Source organism: Bombina bombina, chromosome 1 (genome assembly GCF_027579735.1).
Source record: "Bombina bombina isolate aBomBom1 chromosome 1, aBomBom1.pri, whole genome shotgun sequence".
NCBI lineage: Eukaryota > Metazoa > Chordata > Amphibia > Anura > Bombinatoridae > Bombina > Bombina bombina.
Window position 1 is genome coordinate 1,321,187,563 of NC_069499.1, and position 17,865 is coordinate 1,321,205,427.

Here is a 17,865-nt window from a genome sequence, read left to right on the forward strand (position 1 = left end):
ATTTCCTGGCATCTAATTTGAAGCTGACAGTCACCATCAGATGCAACTGCCAAGATTTACAATTATTAGATAAGTAATTCTGTCTGCCTTTCCTAGGCAAATGAAGTCAGGACTGATGCACTGTGCAAGAATTTCATTAAGATTCTGCTTCAATTTGATGAGCCCAGTATAACTAAAGCACTGTTAAACCAGTTGTTTTCCTGCTCCAAATAATGCTCAATTTAAAGGGACAGTATGGTTTGTTTTTTTCCATCATACAAAAGCTATTTAAAAAAGGTATTATTTACATCATTTTTTGTGTGTATTTTTAATGCAGCACATTCCTGTATTATATAAACTAACAATTAATGAGAACATTGGATTTTGTTATATAGTTCCCTGCTTACATAACAGCTTGGTATCATTAAGTCATAAACATTTGCATCAAACAATGATTTTTAAATCTCCAGATAATCAGGATATATCTTTTTTTTTAGCATTTTGTGAGTAGAGAAAAGGAAGGAGTAACATGAATAAATCATCAAATACCTTTAAGGATTAATCAAATGATGAGAGCATTTCTCAGAGATAAAAAGCCATTAACTGAAGTATACGGTAATTATGTCCTTATTACTTTACAGAAATGTCAGTTGATGTGTATTATTCATTAATGGGTAATAAAATCCCATTTTTATTTGCACAGTATATACCAACAAATGATCACTTTCCTCCAAATAAGATTTCATAGACGGGGGATGGAGCCTACAGCCGAGCAATGAAGACGTACTTCGACACAGCTCCAAAACTTAACTAATTGGCTTTAAAATCAATAACGTGGACATAAAACCTTTAATAGCAAATCTGCTAATAGCGACTACCATCTGGGTCCTTTTCCCGGCACCTTAGACGACTGGTGACCGTCAGACGGCGTTAACAGAAATTGGGGCCTGCTTAAATCTCCTTGCCTCACACGTGGTTTATCTAGCTGACAAGGAAGTCGGAACCGCACCTGCTACTGGCATATCTGTACCGCTGTGATTTGAGACCCAAAATAGACACAGTAATCAACACTAGCTGCTTCAATCCTGGTACTCGGCTTCGCTTGGCAGCGACATTCTGCTTCACACGTGGCGGCCATTGCAATCTTGGGAACTATCCTCAGAGACCATCCCTTTAGGCCGAGCGCAAGGAGTGCTAGGAACTCACTCACATCATAAAGGCGGCTCCAACTACTATGATCCGGTACCCCAGCGACACAAAAGACACCTCAGACCCTTCAAATAACAGGTAACTAAGAGGCATATGAATTAGACATCTGGGAGAAACTTTCAGTGGGCTTGGATTAGGTGGAAAGAGCATATAATACAGCCATGCTGACAGGCCTAGCTGATGTGAAGCATTGTTACTGATAAGTGTCGCACTGTAATAAACCAATCCAGCACCAATACTCTTTATTGCCCTGGACTGCTAAATATTCCTGAAAAAACACCCTTATACCCAGTTACTGTCTAAACCTTTTTTTCAATCTAGTTATTGCCTGACATAAAAGGTCCTCTGGTAACAAGTCACCTTCAGGGGTATTATTTGGAAGATACTTTTCTTAACACAATGAGGTTACTGACCTAAACAATTCTAGGAGTTGATGCCCCCTCTCTTCCACACCACTATCTAAACTTGTGAGATCCTCACACTTAAGAGCAAGAATAAGTCTGCAGCTAAATCTTGCACCACGGTGGCAGACCATTTTAGAGTCAAGGAATCCTTAAAGGGACACTAAACCCAATTTTTTTATTTTGTGATTCAGACAGAAAATGTAATTTTAAGCAGCTTTCTAATTTACTCCTATTATGAAATTTTCTTCATTCTCTTGGTATCTTTATATGAAATACAAGAATGTAAGTTTAGATGCCGGCCCATTTTTGGTGAATAACCTGGGTTATTCTTGCTGATTGGTGGATAAATTCATCCACCAATAAAGAATTGCTGTCCAGAGTACTGAACCAAAAAAGTAGCTAAGATGCCTTCTTTTTCAAAAAATGATAGCAAGTGAACGAAGAAAAATTGATAATAGGAGTAAATGAGAAAGTTGCTTAAAATTGCATGCTCGATCTGAATCACGAAACAAAAAATTTGGGTTCAGTGTCCCTTTAAAGGGACATAAAACCCAAAAAAAAACCTCTCATTATTCAGAAAGAGCATGCAATTTTAAACACTTTTCCAATTTACTTACTTAACTAGGTTCTAGCTGCTGATTGGTGGCTGTATATATATATATTGTCCCAATCATTCAGAGAAAAAGGTTACAAAACAAGGATTATAAATAAAAAAATTAACTCTGCCCTCAATACCCCACGTGAACACTTACTACAATACAGGGAGAAGAAAAACATATCACGTATCCCACTAGTAGTCAAATACAACCCTGCTGTGGAAGGGATACGAAAAATCATAAAAGACTTACAGCCACTACTCTTAGAGGATCCCACACTCAAAAAAATCTTTCCAAAACCCCCAATCCTGGCATACAGACAAGCACCTAACCTAAAGCAGAAACTGGTACATAGGAAGCTACCCCTTGAGAAAAAGAACACTCAGAATGGAACCAAGTGCTGCTATAAAGCTCGCTGCAAACTGTGTCAACACGTTTGTGAAAGCAGCACAGTAAATCACAATAATAAATCTTACAACATTAAAGGGGCATATTCATGTATATCTGCAAATGTGGTATACATGATACATTGCACTGCATGTGAAATGGGATGCTATATTGGAGAAACAAGCCAAAAACTGCACCTTCGAATGAACTTACACAGACACTCAATCAAAAACCACTGTGAAACAAAATACTGCACCCCTGTTGGTCACCATTTCACCCAACCTGACCACTCCATCCAAAACCTCAAAATCAAAATTCTCAGAGGCAACTTCAATAACACCATGGAAAGAAAAACCTTTGAAATGAAAATGATAATGCACTTCAACCTGTTTAATTCTGGACTAAATGTGGACTCTGGATTCTTAACACATTATCAAAATTTTTTGTAATGTACTTTCATTTAGTCAATTACATTGTATATTCCACATTCTTTATACATAGGTACACAGGTAAGCCTATGTCCACACTTTTGTCTTTTCTTAACTTTTGTATTCCCCCTGTATATACAATTTCACATCTCTATAGATATTGATTCAATGTTGATATATAACTTTATGTCAGTATATGCTCTATGTAAAGCTATATATTTCCCCTGTCTGTTCTCCTACACTGGACACTGTCTGCCTGTTACCTAAGCCCCCCTCATGATTTTTACGACACCTCCTCCTCTCCCTGCACTGTCTTCTTAGCTATTCTGTGTTTTAAGATACAATCTGTAAATTCCATTGAATTGGTTAGTATTGCTTCAGACTTGATAAAGGAAGGAACTCTTCCGAAAGCTTGTCATCTTATAAATGTATAGTTAGTCCAATAAAAAAAGTATCATTGCTCAATGCAATACTCTTGTTATTTTGATATCTATATATATATATATATACACACACACTGATTGTCAATGGCTCACCCATGTGTTCAGTTACAAACCAGTAGAGCATTACTGCTCCTTCAATGAATGATACCAAGAGAATGAAGCAAACTGGAAAGTTGTGTTTTCTACCTAAATTATGTAAGGAATGTTTTGGCTTTAATGTCCCTTTAACCACTAGGGGACTATCGCCTTCACAGTTACACCTTGACAATTCAGGAGAGGTTGCAGAGGTCACTTCTCAAGTAAGTGAAGAAGAAATGGAACTAACAACTAGATCAAACATTGTTGACACTTTAACAAAAAGACTAAATGCTCTACAGGAAAATCTAACCTCAGCTATCAGATGCTCAGTTGCAGACATTAAGAAAAAGCTAATTCCAATAGGTGAAAGGACAGAAGCGCTGGAGTGCAAGCATGAAGACCTTGCTATCGAACAGAAGAATATGATAGCTTACTCTCAAAATCTAGCGGACTACAGGTCAGATCTAGAACAAAAAGGTGGCGGACCTAGAGGAAAGGTCGCGCCGCATTAATGTGCGCTTCAGAGGGATCTCAAAAGATGTTCTTCAGACAGATTTGGAGACTTTTGTCAGAAATTTCTGCTCCAGCTTGGTTGCTCCTTCAAACGATACTGATATTATGATTGACAGGATCCATTGCATCCCCAGAAGTAGAAATGCTCCTAGAGATAAATCTAGAGATGTCATAGCTAGACTGCATTTCTTCACCTATAAAGAACAACTCATGAGAGCAGCCTTTTCCAAACCTCAAGTTCCAGAGCAGTATCTGAATATACAGGTCTTTCCAGACCTTTCCCAGTTTATACTCCAAAAACAGAGTACCTTTCGGCAGTTGAACCAAACCCTACGGTCCAGAGGATTAAAGTACAGATGGGGATACCCCACCAAACTAATTATCCATAAAGAAGGTACCATCTTTGCTGTTTACAAACCAGCTAAGGGAGAGGAGCTCCTGAAGAAAACATAATTTATGCTTACCTGATAAATTCCTTTCTTCTGTAGTGTGATCAGTCCACGGGTCATCATTACTTCTGGGATATTACTCCTCCCCAACAGGAAGGGCAAGAGGATTCACCCAGCAGAGCTGCATATAGCTCCTCCCCTCTACGTCACTCCCAGTCATTCGACCAAGGACCAACGAGAAAGGAAAAGCCAAGGGTGAAGTGGTGACTGGAGTATAAATTAAAAAATATTTACCTGCCTTAAAAACAGGGCGGGCCGTGGACTGATCACACTACAGAAGAAAGGAATTTATCAGGTAAGCATAAATTATGTTTTCTTCTGTTAAGTGTGATCAGTCCACGGGTCATCATTACTTCTGGGATACCAATACCAAAGCAAAAGTACACGGATGACGGGAGGGATAGGCAGGCTCTTTATACAGAAGGAACCACTGCCTGAAGAACCTTTCTCCCAAAAATAGCCTCCGATGAAGCAAAAGTGTCAAATTTGTAAAATTTGGAAAAAGTATGAAGCGAAGACCAAGTTGCAGCCTTGCAAATCTGTTCAACAGAGGCCTCATTCTTGAAGGCCCAAGTGGAAGCCACAGCTCTAGTAGAATGAGCTGTAATTCTTTCAGGAGGCTGCTGTCCAGCAGTCTCATAAGCTAAACGAATTATGCTACGAAGCCAAAAAGAAAGAGAGGTAGCGGAAGCTTTTTGACCTCTCCTCTGCCCAGAGTAAATGACAAACAGAGAAGACGTTTGTCGAAATTCCTTAGTTGCCTGTAAGTAAAATTTTAGAGCACGGACTACATCCAGGTTGTGCAGTAGACGTTCCTTCTTTGAAGAAGGATTTGGGCATAAAGAAGGAACAACAATCTCTTGATTGATATTCCTGTTAGTAACTACCTTAGGTAAGAACCCAGGTTTAGTACGCAGGACTACCTTATCCGAATGAAAAATCAAATAAGGAGAATCACAATGTAAGGCTGATAATTCAGAGACTCTTCGAGCCGAGGAAATAGCCATTAAAAATAGAACTTTCCAAGATAACAACTTTATATCAATGGAATGAAGGGGTTCAAACGGAACGCCCTGTAAAACATTAAGAACAAGGTTTAAACTCCATGGTGGAGCAACAGTTTTAAACACAGGCTTAATTCTGGCCAAAGCCTGACAAAAAGCCTGGACGTCAGGAACTTCTGACAGACGTTTGTGTAACAGAATGGACAGAGCTGAGATCTGTCCCTTTAATGAACTAGCAGATAAACCCTTTTCTAAACCTTCTTGTAGAAAAGACAATATCCTAGGAATCCTAACCTTACTCCAAGAGTAACCTTTGGATTCACACCAATATAGGTATTTACGCCATATCTTATGGTAAATCTTTCTGGTAACAGGTTTCCTAGCCTGTATTAAGGTATCAATAACTGACTCAGAAAATCCACGTCTTGATAAAATCAAGCGTTCAATTTCCAAGCAGTCAGCTTCAGAGAAGTTAGATTTTGATGTTTGAAGGGACCCTGTATCAGAAGGTCCTGTTTCAGAGGTAGAGACCAAGGTGGACAGGATGACATGTCCACCAGGTCTGCATACCAAGTCCTGCGTGGCCACGCAGGTGCTATTAGAATCACTGATGCTCTCTCTTGTTTGATTCTGGCAATCAATCGAGGAAGCAACGGGAAGGGTGGAAACACGTAAGCCATCCTGAAGTCCCAAGGTGCTGTCAGAGCATCTATCAGGACTGCTCCTGGATCCCTGGATCTGGACCCGTAACGAGGAAGCTTGGCGTTCTGTCGAGACGCCATGAGATCTCTCTCTGGTTTGCCCCAACGTCGAAGTATTTGGGCAAAGACCTCCGGATGAAGTTCCCACTCCCCCGGATGAAAAGTCTGACGACTTAAGAAATCCGCCTCCCAGTTCTCCACACCCGGGATGTGGATTGCTGACAGGTGGCAAGAGTGAGACTCTGCCCAGCAAATTATCCTTGATACTTCCATCATAGCTAGGGAGCTTCTTGTCCCTCCCTGATGGTTGATGTAAGCTACAGTCGTGATGTTGTCCGACTGAAACCTGATGAACCCCCGAGTTGTCAACTGGGGCCAAGCCAGGAGGGCATTGAGAACTGCTCTCAATTCCAGAATGTTTATTGGCAGGAGACTCTCCTCCTGACTCCATTGTCCCTGAGCCTTCAGAGAATTCCAGACGGCACCCCAACCTAGAAGGCTGGCGTCTGTTGTTACAATTGTCCAGTCTGGTCTGCTGAATGGCATCCCCCTGGACAGATGTGGCCGAGAAAGCCACCATAGAAGAGAATTTCTGGTCTCTTGATCCAGATTCAGAGAAGGGGATAAGTCTGAGTAATCCCCATTCCACTGACTTAGCATGCACAGTTGCAGTGGTCTGAGGTGTAAGCGTGCAAAGGGTACTATGTCCATTGCCGCTACCATTAAGCCGATTACCTCCATGCATTGAGCCACTGACGGGTGTTGAATGGAATGAAGGGTGCGGCAAGCACTTTGAAGTCTTGTTAGCATGTCCTCTGTCAGGTAAATCTTCATTTCTACAGAATCTATAAGAGTCCCCAGGAAGGGAACTCTTGTGAGTGGAACGAATGAACTTTTCTTTTCGTTCGCCTTCCATCCATGTGACCTTAGAAATGCCAGCACTAACTCTGTATGAGACTTGGCAGTTTGAAAGCTTGAAGCTTGTATCAGAATGTCGTCTAGGTATGGAGCTACCGAGATTCCCCGCGGTCTTAGTACCGCCAGAAGAGCACCCAGAACCTTTGTGAAGATTCTTGGAGCTGTAGCCAATCCGAATGGAAGAGCCACAAACTGGTAATGCCTGTCTAGGAAGGCAAACCTTAGGTACCGATAATGATCTTTGTGAATCGGTATGTGAAGGTAAGCATCCTTTAAATCTACAGTGGTCATGTATTGACCCTCTTGGATCATAGGTAAAATTGTCCGAATAGTCTCCATCTTGAACGATGGAACTCTTAGGAATTTGTTTAGGATCTTTAAGTCCAGGATTGGTCTGAAAGTTCCCTCTTTTTTTGGGAACCACAAACAGATTTGAGTAAAACCCCTGTCCCTGTTCCGATCGTGGAACTGGATGGATTACTCCCATTAACAAGAGCTCTTGTACGCAGCGTAGAAACGCCTCTTTCTTTGTCTGGATTGTTGACAATCTTGACAGATGAAATCTCTCTCTTGGAGGAGAGTATTTGAAGTCCAGAAGGTATCCCTGAGATATTATCTCTAGCGCCCAGGGATCCTGAACATCTCTTGCCCAAGCCTGGGCGAAGAGAGAAAGTCTGCCCCCCACTAGATCCGATCCCGGATCGGGGGCCCTCAATTCATGCTGTTTTAGGGGCAGCAGCAGGTTTCCTAGTCTGCTTGCCCTTGTTCCAGGACTGGTTAGGTTTCCAGCCTTGTCTGTAGCGAGCAACCGCTCCTTCCTGTTTTGGTGCAGAGGAAGTTGATGCTGCTCCTGCTTTGAAATTACGAAAGGAACGAAAATTAGACTGTCTAGTCTTGGCTTGGCTTTGTCCTGAGGCAGGGCATGGCCTTTACCTCCTGTAATGTCAGCGATAATCTCTTTCAACCCGGGCCCGAATAAGGTCTGCCCTTTGAAAGGTATATTAAGCAATTTAGACTTAGAAGTAACATCAGCTGACCAGGATTTTAGCCACAGCGCCCTGCGTGCCTGAATGGCGAATCCTGAATTCTTCGCCGTAAGTTTAGTAAGATGTACTACGGCCTCCGAAATGAATGAATTAGCTAGTTTAAGGACTCTAAGCCTGTCCGTAATGTCGTCCAGAGTAGCTGAACCAATGTTCTCTTCCAGAGACTCAATCCAGAATGCCGCTGCAGCCGTGATCGGCGCAATGCATGCAAGGGGTTGCAATATAAAACCTTGTTGAACAAACATTTTCTTAAGGTAACCCTCTAATTTTTTATCCATTGGATCTGAAAAAGCACAGCTATCCTCCACCGGGATAGTGGTACGCTTAGCTAAGGTAGAAACTGCTCCCTCCACCTTAGGGACCGTTTGCCACAAGTCCCTTGTGGTGGCGTCTATTGGAAACATTTTTCTAAATATCGGAGGGGGTGAGAACGGCACACCGGGTCTATCCCACTCCTTAGTAACAATTTCAGTAAGTCTCTTAGGTATAGGAAAAACCTCAGTACTCGTCGGTACCGCAAAATATTTATCCAACCTACACATTTTCTCTGGTATTGCAACTGTGTTACAATCATTCAGAGCCGCTAACACCTCCCCTAGTAATACACGGAGGTTTTCCAGTTTAAATTTAAAATTTGAAATATCTGAATCCAGTCTGTTTGGATCAGAACCGTCACCCACAGAATGAAGTTCTCCGTCCTCATGTTCTGCCACCTGTGACGCAGTGTCTGACATGGCCCTAATATTATCAGCGCACTCTGTTCTCACCCCAGAGTGATCACGCTTACCTCTTAGTTCTGGTAATTTAGCCAAAACCTCAGTCATAACAGTAGCCATATCCTGTAATGTGATTTGTAATGGCCGCCCAGATGTACTCGGCGCTACAATATCACGCACCTCCCTCTGAGCGGGAGATGTAGGTACTGACACGTGAGGCGAGTTAGTCGGCATAACTCTCCCCTCGTTGTTTGGTGAAATTTGTTCAATTTGTACAGATTGACTTTTATTTAAAGTAGCATCAATACAGTTAGTACATAAATTTCTATTGGGCTCCACTTTGGCATTGCAACAAATGACACAGGTATCATCTTCTGAATCAGACATGTTTAACACACTAGCAAATAAACTTGCAACTTGGAAATACAATTCAATTAGAATAATATTAAAATGTACTGTGCCTTTAAGAAGCACAGAAGATCTATGACAGTTGAAAATTAATAAATTGAAATAGTTATAGCCTCAATCCTTGTAAACAACACAACTTTAGCAAAGGTTTAATCCCATTAGCAAAGATAACAAATTCTGAAAGCAGGAAACAAATTACAGAATAAACGTTTTTTATCTCAGTCAAACTATAATTCTCACAGCTCTGCTGAGAGAAATTACCTCCCTCAAAATAAGTTTTGAAGACCCCTGAGCTCTGTAGAGATGAACCGGATCATGCAGGGAATACAATGAGTTGCTGACTGAAATATTTGATGCATAGAAAAAGCGCCAAAAAACGGCCCCTCCCCCTCACACACAGCAGTGAGGGAGAACAGAAACTGTCAGAAAAACAGATTAAGCAACTGCCAAGTGGAAAAATAGTGCCCAAACATTTATTCACACAGTACCTCAGCAAATGAAAACGATTTTACATTCCAGCAAAAACGTTAAACATAATCTCTAGTTATTAAACAGCTTTATGTATTTCTTACAGTGTAATTCTAGTGAAGTACCATTCCCCAGAATACTGAAGTGTAAAGTATACATACATGACATTATATCGGTATGGCATGATTTTCTCATCAATTCCATTGTCAGAAAATAAAAACTGCTACATACCTCTATGCAGATTCATCTGCCCGCTGTCCCCTGATCTGAAGTTTACCTCACTCCTCAGATGGCCGAGAACAGCAATATGATCTTAACTACTCCGGCTAAAATCATAGCAAAACTCTGGTAGATTCTTCTTCAAACTCTGCCAGAGAGGTAATAACACACTCCGGTGCTATTTTAAAATAACAAACTTTTGATTGAAGATATAAAACTAAGTATAATCACCATAGTCCTCTCACACATCCTATCTAGTCGTTGGGTGCAAGAGAATGACTGGGAGTGACGTAGAGGGGAGGAGCTATATGCAGCTCTGCTGGGTGAATCCTCTTGCACTTCCTGTTGGGGAGGAGTAATATCCCAGAAGTAATGATGACCCGTGGACTGATCACACTTAACAGAAGAAATGGGAGCAACCCTCGGGAAAAAGTGACAACACAGCACCTGCCTCATCAGATCTCAGACCTATGGCAGAACAGTGGACTCCTCTTCCACAACGTCCACTTTCTAGCAAAAGAAACTCAGTTTCCAAAGAATCTTTACTGGACCAGCTTGATAAGATGCAAAGATGTAACTATTTACTGTTTATTTGATGGAAACTTTAATAATTTGGAAAAACCAGGATGGTTTAATCTTGAAGGGGCCCTTCTTCCCAGGGGTATAAAGCTAGGGGGATCTAGTATAGATTTCTAAACATAGACTGTTAGTTCTTCCACTCACTAATGACATAATCTTAGGAAATTGCCAGACCTGGCATACACTTAGACATCATAAAGAGATTGCCCTGCATTCTTCACCCATACATGGTCTTAAAGGTCTATTTACTGGTCTACCGAATATTCATGATTCTGATTGGCTTACCTGGAATTTTATATAAATAAGTGATTTCTTCAGACAAAATAAAAAATTCTTAACTCCAGAACAGATTACTGAACAGATAGAGGAAGCACCTAAATGGTTCCCCTTTGAAAGCCATTGAGTGTTGAGTCTTTGTCAAGCTTGGGGCTACCCATAATGAATCTTCGGGACTGTGCCAATTGTGAAAAAAGATGGAGAACAGGGAGTAAATTGATCAAACCAATTACAGTTCACCATCTCCTCTTGCTTAGTGACTATAGTGAAGCCATCCCTTGGCAAATCAAAGCATGGGAAAGAGAACTAAATGAACAGTTTACAATTAAAGATATAGAATGTGCTACCAAAAGGCTACTAAAGGCTCTATACATTGTATCTCATACCTTGAAACTTATTTTAAGGTCCTCTTGAAATGGTACCAAACCCCACACAAATTAGCTAAAATTTACCCCAATTTTTCACCAGTCTGCTGGAGGCAATGCCGAGGAGTTGGTTCAGATATGCACTGGTCCTGCCTGAAAATCTGTGGCCACAAGTCTTTCAGTTGCTTACAGATATGGGACTAACAGTCACCCCAACCCCAGCATTATTACACATAGGTATTAAGAATATTGCAAAACCCCAACAAGCTCTAATATCTATTATTCTTACAGCGGTAAAAGTATGTGTGGCTAGATGTTAGAAATAAAATAGGTAATACAAATGATTAATTATCTTCCCAACATGGAAAAGAGCTTTTATAATGCAATAGACAATATGGATCGTTATTGGGCAATTTGGGAAACATGGTTCCAATTTAGACTAAAGACTAAATTTAGATAGAGGAGGGGGGGGGTGAGTAAAAAGGAAAGAAAAGGCGAATAGGTCTGGCTGAATTATGGACACCTTTTCGCTTTGGTTTCTTCTCCTCCCCTCTTCCCCTTATGTAAATCTTTTTTTTTCTTCTCTTCGTTTCCCTTCCCTTCTCTCCTCCTTCCTCTTACTCTTTACCTTTTGGACTCTGTAGATACAATTTCCTCTATCCAGCCTAGACCCTGATGGTGATACCTAAACGGGTCAAATTATTTTATTGTAATTAGATTGCCTTATTACAGCTATTCCATTTGTTTTTCAAATTTGTTCTACTCATGCACCCAGCTTTAGCTGTGATACGGCTACTGGTTGGGGTAGTTTCTCCTACCTCACACTTTGTGCCTTTATCATTCTACCCAAGAAAGAACTCCACAGTAATGGACTTGAACATTTAATATTGTGGTCGTTAGACCCCCTTCTTTTTATTATTAAGGTACATTAAAGCTTGGACATTCCTCTTTACAGGAGATGACTGATATGTAAAGGTATCTCCAGCGAACTTTGTTATCACAGGCTAAAATGCTATTTTGTTAATATTACCAAAACAAGGATTTATGTAAAGTACTGTTACAATTGTTGTACACATTTTCCATAATTGTTTAATCTTTTCTTTATTTAGATATTTCAAAAGATTACATAATAACAAAGAAACAAAAACAAAAAATACAAACAATCAAAAATTTCCAGAGTAAAGAAATTATTGCTTTGTCATAATTGCATTCCTGTTCAAGTCCATCAGTACTTAACTTTCAGAGTTCAATATTCCCAGGGTTTTCTGTAACATCAAAGTATAATATCGCAGAACAACATTAAAAACAGTCAGAGGATAACAAACTCAGATTTCTATGTCAACAAGCTGCTTACAAGGTTAATCGTCTGCAAGTTTCATAATTTAACAGTGTAATAGTTAGTTCTGTGATACTGATTTTAGTATGGGTGGATATGTATCTGTGTTTCACTCACTTCACGTTGGCATAACAAACCTCACTCCTGTGAATCTCCTCTCTCCTCAGACCTAGGATGGTAGTAGGAGTCCCAAAAGAACATCATTTCTGCAAAGTAATCTAATCTACCTACTGTATAATAATAGAATCTCTCTAATGATAAATTAGTTTTCATCTGTGCTATCCACATAGCTACTGTTGGTTCTGCATCTGATTTCCAAAGTCTAGGGATGACTTGCTTTGCACTGCATATGGTTAATTGGAAAAGTGATGTGTGCTGTTTGAAGGGGAATTTAGGGATAATATGAAATAAGTATACCATGGGATCTAATGGAATGTCAAAATTCAGTAGTTTACTCATCTCTACGTTGACACTCCTCCAGAAGCCTGCTATCTTGGGGCATTCCCACCATATGTGTAGGGGGGGTTCCTTTTCCTGCACATTTTCTCCAGCATCTATCAGATGCTTCAGGAAATATAAATTTTAACCTGTGAGGAGTAAGATACCAGCGAAGTAGGAATTTATAGTTTGTTTCCAGTAGGGCTGCTGAGTGTGCAGATTTAGCTGTGTTCTGGAAGATCTTTAGCCATTCTTACTCTGTGAGAGTGTAAGGGAGTTCTTTGTGCCAAGAGTTGACTGTTGGAGTGTGTAAAGTCTTAAGAGGAGTAATTAGAAGTTGATATAAGGAGGAGATAGTGTGTGTCTGTGGGGACTCCTGAGTGCAAAGTTTCTCAAGCGAGGTACGATCTCTTATAATCTGGTGCTTGAGCTTGTGTGAATCAACAAAGTGACTGAGTTGTAGGTATCTGAACCAGTCTGTGAAATGTGTGACATCTAATTCTTCTAGGTGTTGTCTCGAGATCAATTTTCCCTCTTCGATTAAAGAGTATAATGGGAGTAGACATTCCAGTCCACGCGGTAATTTCGGCGCTAATGGCATCCCTATAGGAAAATCAGCATTGGATAATACAGTTGTTAAGGGAGAAGGAATCGTGGAAATGTGTTTGTCTGTGGAGCACGTTTAACCATACATCAAATGTTTCTTTTATTATTGGATAGTCTAACTAGTAATCGTTGGTTTCCCCTAGGTTGCCAACAGTACGTTCCTAATTGTGCGGATTTAGTGAGGTCATGTTCCAACGTCACCCAGAGTCTATTATAATTTATGGGGAGCGTGCACCAATCTACTATTCTTCTCAAAAATATTGCACTACGATATCTGGATAAGTCTGGGACTCCCAAACCTCCAAATTTTTTTGGTAAGTAGAGGGTAGATCTGGCAACTCTGGGTGGGCGCTTTCTCCAGATATACGAATTCAGCACCTTCTGCAATCTAGAGATTTACGTTTCCGGGAGTGGTATGGGGAGGGTCTGGAAGAGAAAGTATTTTAGGAAGGATGGTCATTTTTAGTTACCCCAATTCTGCCAAGCCAGGATATTTGTTTGTGTAGCCATAGGGAGGTATCTCTGCTGACATTGGTTATTAAAGCTTCATAATTTAGGTCGATTAGTTTCTGTTTGTCATCTGTAAGGTAGATGCCTAAATATTTTAAAGCTAATAGTTGTATTTGGTAGGGTACTTGTGACTTAAGTTTTTGGATGTCTGAGCTATTTAGATTGACGGGGAAAATTTCTGACTTATTTTGGTTGACCGAGTAATTGGAGCAAGTGCCAAACGCTTCCAGGGAGCCTCGTACAGCAGAGAGAGATGTAGTTGGACGTGTTAAAATTAACAGCAAATCGTCAGCGTAAAGCGCAAGCTTATGAGGAGTAGAGTTTATAGTAAGTAATATTGTGGCTAGGATTTCCATTGAAAGGACAAATAGTAGAGGGGATAGTGGGCAACCTTGTCTAGTGCCGTTTAAAATTGAAAATGGAGTGGATAAGATCCCGTTTACCTTGATTTTAGCCGTCGGTTTAGAGTAAAGGGCAAATATACTTGAGATAAAACTGTCAGGGGGGCCAAATTTCTTTAAGGTCAAATTTAAAGAAGTCCAGTCCAGTCTGTCAAAAGCTTTTTCAGCGTCAGTCGAGAGTAATACAGAGGGTATGTCATGATTCGTGGCATATTGTATTAAATGAAGTACCTTTACGGTGTTATCTTTTGCTTCTCTCTGCGGCACAAAGCCCACCTGGTCCGGGTGGACAAGCAGGGGTAGAAGTTTATTGAGTCTAGTGGCTAAGATCTTCACGTCCACATTTAGGAGCGAGATCGGACAGTCATTTGAAGGGGCTGTAGGATCTTTACCTGGTTTTGGTAAAACCGTTACTATCGCTTCAAGCATAGAAGGTGGGAATGTAGATACTCGGTCAACCTGATTAAAAACCAAGAGTAATTGCGGTATTAATAAGTGCTTAAACTTTTTATAATAGGAGCTTGTTAGCCGTCTGGACCTGGACTCTTCCCTATCTTTAGAGAATGGATGGCAGCGCTAATCTCCTCTGAGTTGATTGGTGAGGTAAGGGGCTCTAGGTCATCTGATGGAATAGAAGGTACAGTCACCCGTTCTAAGTATTGGAGGCAGTGTGCCCGATGTTCCTCTATATTTCTGTTAGGAGTCAAATTATGAAAGGCGGAATAGTCTCTAAATATTTCAGCCATTTTATAGGAATCTACTGTGGTTTCGCTATTTTATCTTGTAGCGCATTGATAAAGTGTGTAGCTTGTCTAACTTTGAGCGCTCTGGCCAACAATCTGCCAGGTTTATTACCTTCAATAAAAAATCTGTGTCTCAACTTCAAAGCTTGAGCATGTGCTGAGTGCTCTAAAAAGGTTGTCAATTTGTTTTTAGCTTGGTCTCTCTGAGATTTCAATGATTCATCTTGGGGATTCAGTTTATAGGACCTGTCAAGCTGTTGAAATTTGTCTGTAAGATCTTGATGGTGCAGCCTATGGTTTTTGGATTGTGTTGCCTTAATCTTTATCATCTCACCTCTTAAGAAGCATTTGTGAGCCTCCCAGAGAGTACATGGGGCAATGTCCGGTGTATTATTGTTTCAGAAGTACTCAATTAACGATGTTTCTATTTGTTGTAAAATGAGAGTGTCATTGAGTAAAGCATCATCAAAGCGCCATTGGTAGGGTTTGAAAGGAAGGGATGTCCAATGAGTGGTACAGACGACTGCTGAGTGATCTGACCAGGTGGTGGGGCAGATATCAGTGTGTACGACTGATGCAATGGATATGTGATCTATGAGGATGTAGTCAATGCGCGAGTGAGAACGCTTGGACGCTGAGTAAAAGGTAAAGCCTTTCCTTGTGGGGTGTTGAATACGCCATGGATCATGTACTCCTAGGAGTGTTAGGTCATCTCTAATAGATTTAAGTGCTCTTTTCGATAGCTGGGATTGTGTAGTGGAGCTATCTAATAATGGGTTCAATGGTGTGTTGAAATCCCCTCCTATGACTAGTGATCCTTTATAAAAAGCTAGAATATTATTAGAAATCTTACAGAGGAAAGTTGCCTTATGGGTGTTAGGGGCATAGATATTAACTAATGTGACAGGTTTGCCATGTAATAATCCCAATATGGCCAAATATACATACATACATACATACACACACATGATTCCAAGAGAAAGAAACTGATTAGATAAGAGAAGTAAATTAGAAAGTTGTTTGAAATTGTATTCTCTATCTGAATCATGAAAGACAATTTTTGGGTTCAATTGGCCAATTAAATTTTGCTAATCAACTCACACAAAAAAAAAAAAAGGTTTATCTAGCTTTAGTTGTTTTTTTTGGCCTTCTGGTATTTTGTACAGATCCAGGTGTCAATGTATCAAGGGACAGAAGACAGGGGTGTACATATGCGCCCCTGTCCGCCGTAGTTTGCCTCTGGCTCTTGTGCAACCCCGCCCCCTATCTGCACACAGCCAAACACGCGCGGACAGGATCTATCAATCTCCCTAGTCAAAAGAGACGGGGGAGATTGAAATTCTCCACCTAAGAGGTGGAGAAGAGGATAGAAAGCAGCGTTCAGATAAAGACTGACTGCAGGTTCTCATGTGATAAATCAAGCCCAAAGGGATGAAAGCAAATCACTACCAATCAGGGCAAGAAAGAAAAAAAAAAAGGGACCAGTGCACTCAAAATAGGTAAATCCCTTATTTCTCTTTCTAATTTGCTGCTGTCTCTCACTAAGCTGGAGCCTTTTTATAGGAAATATGAAATTAAATGCTATATATCTTGTGCTTTATATAATAATTTGTTGCAATAAATAAAATAATGGCTATTATGCGACACACTTACCAAGCATCTCTTCATCTGAAAAGACTGCACCTTGACAGTCTGAACTGCTTCATCCAAAAGCTTCTCTTGCTCATCTTGAGGGGACTGCTGTGTTGTAGGCTGTAATGAAAAAAAGAATGTGTTGTACTTGGCTCTGGCAGCAAACCCATACAGTGTGATTAGGCTGGAACAAAATTCAAACAATATCAGCAGGTCATAGCAGCGTCTTCAAGAAATGTATGGATTTACTCAAGTGACCTAATAATCCTATTTATAAAATTAACTGTTCACTTTTGAAGCAAGAGGAGCGTGTGTAAGATTAGCATAGAAAAGAAAATAACTGCAACAGACAAATTTAAAAAGAAAACCGCAGAATAAAAGGCATCTGACGGAACAAACATTAGTTATTATATATATTCTACACTTAAAATATGTTACCAAATCCAATTTCAATGCAATTGATGTTTCCTAGAAATTTGTGTATGCTGTACCAAGATCCTCGAGCATAAAAAACAAAATTTATGCTTACCTGATAAATGTATTTCTCTTGGGGTGTATCCAGTCCACAGGTTCATCCATTACTTGTGGGATATTCTCCTTCCCAACAGGAAGTTGCAAGAGGACACCCACAGCAGAGCTGTCTATATAGCTCCTCCCCTAACTGCCAGCCCCAGTCATTCGACCGAAGACAAGCAAGAAAAAAGGAGAAACTATAGGGTGCAGTGGTGACTAGTTTAAAAATAAAAAACACCTGCCTTAAAATGACAGGGCGGGCCGTGGACTGGATACACCACAAGAGAAATAAATTTATCAGGTAAGCATAAATTTTGTTTTCTCTTGTAAAGGTGTATCCAGTCCACGGGTTCATCCATTACTTGTGGGATACCAATACCAAAGCTTTAGGACACGGATGAAGGGAGGGACAAGGCAGGAACTTAAACGGAAGGCACCACTGCCTGCAAGACCTTTCTCCTAAAAATAGCCTCCGAAGAAGCAAAAGTATCGAATTTGTA

The 17,865-nt window shown here is 40.4% G+C and overlaps 1 protein-coding gene across 1 annotated transcript in view; it reads right to left on the reverse strand.

The window, feature by feature from the left end:
- The window catches only part of VPS35 (VPS35 retromer complex component), a 588,646-nt gene that overhangs the window by 543,175 nt on the left and 27,606 nt on the right, over positions 1-17,865 (reverse strand). Inside the window, exon 2 of the mRNA XM_053701861.1 lies at positions 16,874-16,972. Coding sequence (XP_053557836.1) covers positions 16,874-16,972 — 99 coding nt within the window. The remainder of the gene's footprint in view (positions 1-16,873; positions 16,973-17,865) is intronic.